Here is a 10,090-nt window from a genome sequence, read left to right on the forward strand (position 1 = left end):
TTTTCCTTACCATTAAAGTGTGGCTATAGAGCATCTGAATTATTTAATTGTTCTTGTGGGTATTGAATGTATGAACTTACAGGTGCTATTTCAAGCAAAACCAAGCACCATGTTTGATGCCCTTTTGTTCCACATTTGGGATGGGAAGCCCTCCATGTGATTCATGTGACATGACTTTATCAGTGCCATTAGCTCTGGAAAGAACCGCTACAGAGATAGCTGGTGTGGTCTCCTCGTAGAGAGTGTGTCACAGAGACAGTAACCATCCCTTTGCTTCTGAAGAATGAAATGAAAATGTGAGCTGCTGGTTAAATCCTGCAATCCTTAACACTCATGAAGCCTGTATTCATGCAAGCCATCTAACTCAGTGTATGTAATGGGAGAATCCATTTCAAGGCCAGCATCTAAGTCAGTCTATGCTCCTGCAACCAGATATTTCTGAAACTTTGTGTGTGAAACTGATTTATATGAGGTACCTAAAGTCACACCACTCACAGCTGGTATTTGAGGAGGAAGAATAGGTTATGAACTCCCAGAATAACTCCTTTCCTTCTCTTTCTCTACTGTGGCCTGCCTCAGTGCTCCAGCCTACTGCCAGGATGCCATTTACTGTTTCCTGCTGTTGTGAGTTGGCGTCACTTGCATTTGCTGTATTTGTTGTATTTGCTGCTAATGTTAGCAATGAAATAAGGAACAAAACTGAAAATGCAATTTTTAACAACTGATTCCCAGTTACCTACTGCCTTTTATCTCATCTGTGGATTAACTGATCAGTGGATGTGGAAACCCTGGAACCAGCTCTGCTGAGAGGCAGATAAGGTCAGGCATGCCTCTTAGCTCATGACCAGCACCTCACTGACCCAGAAAGAGCTGAGCCGGTTTTATGCAGCGTGCATCCTTATCCACATGGCCAGGAGGCTCAAGCCACCTCTGTGAGAGGCTTCTAGTGTTACTGAGGCAGGCTTCTGAAAACAGGGCACTCAGCAGGGCTTCCAGGCACGGGCAGCGAGGCCTGCAAGGCCCTGGCAGCCCAGCTGGCTCTGGCAGGGCACTGCAGACCTGGGTGCACACAGCAGCAGTGCCCAGGGCAGAGCCCAGGCAGCCTTGCCACCACCAGCAGGAACTGTGGAAAATACGTACTTTTAAAAAAATTATTGTGTGCAGAGCTGTTCTTGTTGAAAAACTGGGTTATTTTATTATTCCCACAGAAATTAAAGCTTACAAGGGAAATTTGTGGTTGAGAGTATTTGTGTGTGTGGTTTCATAGTGCAAAAAGATTAACAGTAGTAAACTTGCTTGAAATCATTTCATGTTTGAAATGTGTGATATATGGCTGTTTAAAACATAACTTCCTTAAACCATTGCTGATTTTGTATCTGCTTTATCTGGATGGGTTGAAACCATTAAAATATACACATTCTTTCCATGCTATATTGATACTATAGGAGCAAAACCATCCTTCATGTTATTTAGAAACAAAACTTCACTTTTTAAATTGTTATTTCAGGACTTCTTAGCTCTTAATATAAAGAAAACCCTTTGGTTGTAATAAATGAAAATGCATCCCAATCATTCCTCCATGAGGATGCATTTCTTAAGGATTTTTGTGTGATTGTGTGAAAAATAATTTTCCTCCATGCCTGTAAAGGGAGCTGAGTGGATAGTAGAGATAAGATTTAGTGGAAAGAAGAATGGAAACAACATCGTTGAGGTCATTTTTTAAGATCTGCTGTCTCTGTAGTCCTTTCCATTTTTGTGGAGAAAAAGCTGCATTTTGTGCTTTTTGAACCACCTTTCTGTTTCATTGTTGCCCTTGATTGTAAAAAAAACAAAACAAACCCCATCACCTTCCAGTGAAATTGTATTAGGAAATTTTAAACAATTTTATTTCTCATGAACTTAAGCTAAATTGTATCCTGACAGGCCTGATTTATCAGACAAATGCCGCACGTTGTTTGTCAGCCTCTTTGTTGGGGGGAAGGGGGAGGGGAAACCCGAGCAACAAAAGACCGTAACCTATTGATATTAGTTCTGTGATACACTGGGGAAAATAGATTGATTTAGAACTAACCACAGAAAACGAGTCGATCTGATGAGTTTACAACAGAGCATTTTTATTTATTTATTTGTAACAAGAGTAAACACCATCAATATTCCACCCTGTGTTATTGGAAGCCTCGCAGACAGTGCGGGTGGGTGTCAGTGTGATGGGGCTGTCTGTAAAAAGAAAGAAGGCAAGATTAAAAAAATGGAGGGACCTTGTTTTTCTCGCAAAATTGAAAGTCTTGGATCTCTGGTATATTATCATGAGTTGTAGGATTCACAGGAAAAATAATAGATGGGTGAGAATTTTTATTGTATTTCATCTTTTTTTTTTTTTTCTTTAAGAGGTTATCTTTTTTTATATATTCCTGTTAAATATCTCAAAAAGGCAGTAAAGCACAGGAAATTTTCTAACTGAATTTCACTGAAAAATGCCAGCCTGCAATTAACTTTCCCAGCATGTTGCCTCTGCACAGTGTTTTGCATGAACGAGAAGTTTGGGTAGCAAATACTCACAGGACCAACACAAACCTAAATGTGGCACCAGTGTGCCATTTTCTGCATTGATAATACACTGTTTTACAACATTCTTGATTAAAAATACTTACTTACTAAACACTTAGTAAAATTAAACTGATTTTGTTCCCCATGGATTGATAGATGAGGTGCTAGTGAGGTTTTCTTCCTCATTGTAAGCCTGCTTGATGGACAAGCCATAAATGCTCTGATGAGGATTGTAAATATTCCTTTCTCTAGTTTATTTAACAAGATAATTTCACATGACCTTAATTATTATTTCAGTAGTATTTCAGTGTTCACTACTTTTAATTCTAATACCTGTTTAGTGTGTTTTCAAAGTTGTCTGTATTCTCTCCTGCATTCAGCTACAGCTTAAGAATTAAAGGTTGATAGCCAGAGTGGTGTACACCCCAGCAATGCATTTGTGAGCAGGAACATCCCATCCATTTCCCTGTCAGGAGGCACAAGCAGAGTGTACACTCCACTCATCTTCTGTGTGTCTTGTCAGCTCACCAAAATGCTTTGGGTTGAAAGGAGCCTTAAAGACCATCTAGTTCCAACCTCCCCTGCCACGGGCAGGGACACCTTCCACTAGACTGGGTTGTTTGGAGTCCCGTCCAACCTGGCTTTTCAAGCTGCAGCAAAGACAATTTGAAATTAGCAGATCCTCGAGAGTCCAGAAGATCCTTTCTGAGGATCCTCCAGCACCTGCTGAGGTGTGGGAGGTCTTTGTCACTTGTCCCAGGTGGTACCTGAGCAAGCACCCTGAGCTTTTTTAAATGTCACATCCAGGTAGTGAGAAGCATCCCTTTGCAGTATTTCATGGCCTTATTTTCAAGACAAGTCACTGAAGCCTTAAACAGAGGAAAGAAATCTTAGTTATGTCTAAGATCCATTTTTCTGTTAAATCATGGATGGTTTAACTTCCCCTTACAGCCATTTACAAAATAGAATAATTGATCTGCTGCCTGTTCCATCTGCCTTTCTTCAGGTATGTTGTGAAAGTAATGCCTGGAAAGGACAGCACATTTAGGTACGATTTTAAACATTTCCTTTGTGCTTTAACTGCACAGTTGCATTCAGTGTATTGTAACAGCATCTCATGTGCACACACTGCTAGGATTCCATGCCGTTTTCAAGGCATTAATGTTGCAAGATGGAGTATTGTTAGCCAAGAATCATTTTTTTGTGGTCTGATAGCATTCAGAAAGGAATAACAAAAGAGGAATTGGTGTGGGGTATATCCTGGTGAATTATTTTAGTCTTCCTCTGAGTGTACCCCCTTCCCTCCCTTTCCTATCCCTGTTAGATGTTAACCCCTTACTCCCTGCCTCCCCTCCCCCAAGTCAGTCACTAGGGTAATTTTACAGTTTTTTCTCTCAACAGATAACAGTCTGGGGTTACACATATTTTTTCTCTACTTGTCATATGTATTGGATTATCATCTAAATTGTATTATAAAACAGCTCAGAGAAGCAAGCAGTTGTATTTACTCTAACTACTGCTGCTTAACCCATCTGAGTTGTTACTGTGGAAAACATATTTGCAAGGCAAGGGTATTGTTGTTTTAAAAAGTTTAGGGCTGGGGTGTGCTTCCTGAGTAGGAGTATCTGATTGCTGGAAGAAGGAAAAAAGGCTAAAGACTAGATGGTATTATTTGGTCGTGAAATTGAGTATTTCTAATCAATTTCAGTCATTAGCTTTTTGCAATTAATACAGCATATTTTGTGTTGGAATCTGTACACTTCTGCTTCTTCATGTTTCCTTTAATATGTATAATTTTGTGCAATCACAAATCCATAGTGAAGGAGAATTTAGGAGGTTTTCTTAACCTTGCTATATGCTCGCTTCTTTCTTCATTAGTAGGTATTATTGTTACGGTTTTTTTGAGAGTATTGAAATATAATGGTAGACTAGTTCCTCAAGGTGTTCCTCTATTAAGGTGTTCATCTTTTTTATATTAAAAAATCACCCTGATTCACCTTCCTGTCAGTGCTGTAGAGAAGAAAGGATTTCCCGTTAGGATAATTGCCATCTCTTTATATTTTTGAGCCTGAAGCTAGCTAGCAAATCATGGAAGCCTACTGTGAGAAAGACAATCCTATTTTAACAAATCCTTCTTACTTTTGTTCTTTGTAAGTGCTGATTCTATTATAATTGCACATTTAAGGGCTTTTTGTGTTTTATTCATCTCACGGTAGAATTTACATATAAACTTGTGTTTAATAAGCTAACATACATTCTTTCCGTGGTGCTTCAGAAGAGAAGAGATACTTGCTGTGGTTGCACTAATCTGGAGTTTCTGTGAGCAGAGTGGAATGAGAATTTCCAGTTTTCATGGCAGGATCAGCTTGTGTATTGTTCTGTGTGTGTATGTAGGTGGAGATGTGAATGTGTGAGCTCCCATGTGCACATTGTGCTCTCGGCTTTCGTGATGGTGTAACATAAGAACACGCAGCAGAGAGGAGCAAAGGGCTGAAGTGCTCAGAATGAAAGGGTTAATGCCATACCTTAATGTCTGGGGATGATGCCATGCTGTCATTTGTGAGCTCTGACGTGGCTGACCACTTGCATTTTGGGATAAATCCCTTGGAAAGGGAAGGCGTTTCAGAGCGAGGTGTGATCTGTTCTCCTGGTAAGAGTGATTGATGAGGAATGAATAAATAGTTAAAAGAACTGAATAAATATCACCCTCCTCTGTAAGTCCAGGCAACACCCTGGCTGGCACATATATACTTTAATTTGACACTTTACCCAGATGCTTGATTTGGTTGGTAACAAAAAACATCCCCAAAAACCAAATCAGAGTTTCATCACAACTGCTTGTGACAGTTTTTCTTTTACAGTGACATTTCAATGAAAATTTAAATAAAAGCAAGGAATTACAATATTTTGCAAATAGGATGTATTGATTGAGTAGCTATGCAAAGGGTGACAGAGGCTGCTTGAGTGGAAGCAGGGGCCCTGACAGCAGGTTCTTTGCCAATTGGTGAGGTGAAATGGTCCACTGAATTGGATAACACAGCATACCATAGTGACTGATTAAATTGATTTGTCCATGGTTACTGCCTATCCTGCTACTGAGGCCCTTTACCCTATTTTCAAACTTTTTTTCTTTTTGCTAACTGTTCTAAATAGATGTGATATTAAGGGAGAAAATAAATGTGCTGATGCATTCACAGCCATAAAATTCCATATCCTGAATTAAGACAAAAAATACAATTTCCAGAATGTCTGCACACTCCTATGCTATACTGTTAGAATGCATTTATCCCAGGAACAAGTACACTGCTAGAAACCAATGACAAATAATAAGCATCATTCTCTAATATAACCTAAATTACAATCAGTACCACATCTGTGTATCCTTAGATGTATTTATTGAAAGGGGAGAAAGTAAAACACTTAAAAGATTTTTGCTGCTATTGTTTCATTTCTCCAATTGCAAGGCTTTATTTCCTTGCTACGTTTTTCAGAAGGTATTTAGAAAGCTTGTGGTGGAAGCAGCTGAATGCCAGTTAGGAAGACTGAATGCTGAACATACTGGCAAGTGAGGGTCACTAATTTGAAAATACCTGCAATGATTTGGCAAAAAGTAGGGATAATGTTTAATAACTTGAAAATTATTTTTTTTAACCATAGGAGAAAAAACCTTGATGTTTTGGTCTTAGATCAGGATGTTTGGATTTTGCAATGTACTTAGTATGTCATTTCCCTTCCTGTGCTAGGGAAATCAATACTAAGTGATAATGGGGCTGGTGCATGTTATTTTCTTTGTGATTCAGAGGAAGCTTTGTTAGACAGTGTTTGCCTTCATGGGTTAGTCTGTAGTATATGCAGACAGAGTAGTGTAAGCACAGTCTTCAAATTCCACTGAAAAATCACATCAAACTTCAGGGCAGTGGTGACATCAAAATGGAACCAGTTCACCTAAAATATGTTATTGCAGTTGTTGTAGAAGTGCAGAGTTCATTGTACTGGGCTTGGTTTCTTCTTACTCATTTTTAGGGAAGATACAACAATAAATCACAATAATTTCTGAAAGGACAATGAAGTTCTGTTCATTATTTAACTTCTGTAAATTACTGGTCAGTCTTGTAGGACATGATGGCATGCAGCATGCCATGAGAAACTTGTGCTGGTTTTTTGTTTGTCTGTGAAAATGAAGATATGGTTGGTATCTTGCTGCTAGTGATGAAGAGATGTGAAGTGGGAGGTGCCAGGCATTGTTTCTTGGAGTGGAATTACAAATGTTGGTATTTGCAGTCTTTTTTTAAAAGTTACACAGGTTTTATCAATAGCATTTCTTTGCAAGGTAAAGCAAATTCCATAGGTGAGACTTCAGTTATACATAAGCTTTGCTTGGATTAAACTTCTTGATATTGTATAAACTAGTAGGGACTTCTAAATCCTAGGTGAAATAGTCAAATGGTGCTTTGTTACTTCTCAGGAATCTGAAAGTGTAACACATCTTTATGTGGGCTTGATCCAGAGCACATTGCAGTATTTTGTTCATAGTTATAGTTACAGTCTTTTTTTTAATCCTTGACTCCACAGACCTAAGTATTTGTGAAATAATTGTTTTTAATTCGTTGGTGGTTAAGGGAAAGTAAAAAAAAAAAGACAAAACAAAAAAACCCCCCAGGTTTAGTTCTTTCCAGTAATGTTTGATTATTTGAAATGAAATGTCTATGCATTCAGTGCAAGTTTTATAAAACAAAGAAACAGAAAGCATACAAAAGCAGCCAAAGTTGAAAACTCGGTGGTGCACATAAGGTCACCATGCCAAAGGCGTGTAATTATTTCTTTGTATCGTATGTTAGAATAATGTAATCCAATAACTGGTGTTCCTGATGTGTGTTACAAAGGATTCTGTAAGGAATTGCTGGAGAGTTCTTCAGGACTCCCCTGGCTAACAAGGTTAAATAGAAGAGGTTTTGTGGGCTTCAGCCATTTCTGAGAAGTGTGGGAGAAGCCGTGTCCGTGTGGCTGGAGGGGCCTCTCTGCACCCCGGGCAGCGCATCCCAGGAAAGCGGCACCGCGGCCACAGCCCGCCGTGCCTGGGCTGAGCCAGAGGAGCCGAGGAGCCGGGATCTGGGACAGAGCCGGGATCTGAGACAATGCCGGGTCCTGGGGCAGAGCCGGGGTCTGGGACAGAGCCGGACCCTGGAACAGAGCCGGGTCCTGGGACAATGCCGGGCCCTGGGACAGAGCCGGTCCTGAGACAAAGCCGGACCCTGGGACAGAGCCGGTCCTTGGGACAATGCCGGGCCCTGGGACAGAGCCGGGATCTGGGACAATGCCGGAATCTGGGACAATGCCGGGCCCTGGGACAGAGCCGAGATCTGGGGCAATGCCGGGATCTGGGACAATGCCGGGCCCTGGGACAGAGCCGGGCCCTGGGGCAATTCCGGTCCTGGCTCGGGGCGGGCACCGCGCCCCTCCCCGGGCTCGCGTTTCCCCGGCTGCCGGCCCCGCGTCCCTCGGGCCCCGGTTCCGGGAGCGGCCCAGCCGGAGCATCCCCGCTCGACGCGGGACAGCGGGAGCGGGTGCCGGGGCTCGCAGGGACAGCGGAGCGGCCATGGCTGGAGATCTGGTGCCCTCTAGTGGGGCCGCGCCCGGGCCCGCAAGGAACCTTCCCGCTGGACGCTGCCTCGCGTAACTCCATCTCTGTCTCTGTTTGGTTTTAGATGCTACAACTGCGGTGGCCTCGACCACCACGCTAAAGAATGTAGTCTACCTCCGCAGCCAAAGAAGTGCCATTACTGTCAGAGCATCATGCACATGGTGGCTAACTGCCCCCATAAAACTGTCTCGCAGCAGCCCGCTAGTTCTCAGGGAAGACACGAAGCCGAACCGCAGCCTTCCACTTCTGCCTTGCTGAGAGAAGGGGGAGGATCGCACGGCTTCTCGTCTCCATCGTACTCTCAGGAAGGCAGGCCGGAGATGTCGGAGCGCTCGGGCAGGTCACCGCAGGAAGTGTCGTCGAGTAAGTTGTCTGCGTCGCCTGAAGAACCAAACAGAAAGGGGCCTTCTGTTCAGAAAAGGAAAAAAACTTAATGCATTTTTCATAATGTTCCGTTTTCTTTACCCTCTTGGGATGTCTACCTCATGCAAGTACAGGGGAAATAATTCATTATCAGTAGCTGACCTGGAATTTTAACTACTGTTGAGGAACTGTGAATGTTTTGTTGTTTTTTGTTGTTTTTTTTTTTTTTTCTTTGATAGACAAATCACTCCAAACAAAATACATTTGAGCAGGGTGCATTATGTTTTACTTTCTGTGTGTATGTGTGAGTGTGCATGCATGTGTGTGTGTATGTGTACATATCTATAAATATATATTTTTCCATCAGACCATTCTCCAGATCCCACCAGACATTACTGTGAAGCAAAAGTCACTGTACCCACCCAATGTTCCTGAACTCATTCCTAGAACCTGTTTCTAAATGTGTTCAGAAAGCAAACAAGAAAACCTAATTCTCTGAAATTTCACTCAGAAACAAACCAAGCAAGAACTGATAAACCACACAAAGAACTGAGATCAAGACTGTTACGTTTCTTGTGAACCAAAGGATACTTTCATATTTTAAAGCTGCCATATGGTACTAAAGATACTAAGACATCCCCCGTCCCATCAATTTGAATTAGTTCCTTTTTCATCGCCACAAAATATCAAAACCCTCCCCTCCCCATGCCAGTGCAGAGCAGTTTCATGACTCAAGACAACTCTCATTGCCACCACCCTTTGTTGGTGAGGAGTTTAAAGCTCCAGAAAAGACAATGAATGTGTAGTTTCTGTGATGGTTTTTCAAAATGTTTTGTTAAATTAATATGATTGTGACTGTAATTTAGATGTCTGTTGTGTAGGGGAGAATGTGTAAGTTGTTACCGAACAGACCCTTTTGAGTGGTGTCAGGATGCCATCCTGGTTAGCCATTTGTATACTGTGAACATTTAGGGTACCTTGGTGGCAGTAGTAGCCGCAGCAGCAGCAATTTCTCTTGGTCCCAAGTAGTGTCCCTCAATTTGAAGGGTCTTCCCCCTTATTTCCTATTGAAATACCGTGGAGAGAACTCCCTAGGGATTTTTATTGTTGTTGTCCATTTGGGTTTTCAAGAAAACAAAATGCAAAGCTAATGAGATCCTGGGCTGAATAGTTTCCTAAGACTAAATGTTGATGGGCGCTGGGGGTTGCTCAGCTGGCCTCCCTAGATGGTGACACAGCATGGGTGCAGACCTGCAGATTTCCCAGAAGCCCTGGCCATCACCTGCTTCTGGTGAACTGGGGGCTGCAGCTGACCAGCCTTGGTGCAGAGTGCCCTAGGACCACACACTTCTGTGTGAAGGAGGAGGAAGATTGGTGGCCTCAGAGTGAGACTCCCTGGGCTGCAGGCCTTGCCCGGGGTTAATAGAGTTGGAGCCTATCAAAACTTCAAGTCGCTTTCCATTTGTAACTTTTGAATTACCAAGTCATATGTAAGATAACGTACTCTGACAAATCCCATTGTGGATGTAAGTTAATTAG

At 42.1% G+C, this 10,090-nt stretch overlaps 1 protein-coding gene across 2 annotated transcripts in view; it reads left to right on the top strand.

Annotated features, from left to right (window-relative positions):
- The window catches only part of LIN28B (lin-28 homolog B), an 86,319-nt gene extending 77,697 nt beyond the window's left edge, over positions 1-8,622 (top strand). For both annotated transcript variants that reach the window (XM_058802636.1, XM_058802635.1), the window contains exon 4: positions 8,253-8,622. In XM_058802636.1, coding sequence (XP_058658619.1) covers positions 8,253-8,622 — 370 coding nt within the window. The remainder of the gene's footprint in view (positions 1-8,252) is intronic.
- Positions 8,623-10,090: the final 1,468 nt, after the last annotated feature.

Source organism: Ammospiza caudacuta, chromosome 3 (assembly GCF_027887145.1).
Source record: "Ammospiza caudacuta isolate bAmmCau1 chromosome 3, bAmmCau1.pri, whole genome shotgun sequence".
NCBI lineage: Eukaryota > Metazoa > Chordata > Aves > Passeriformes > Passerellidae > Ammospiza > Ammospiza caudacuta.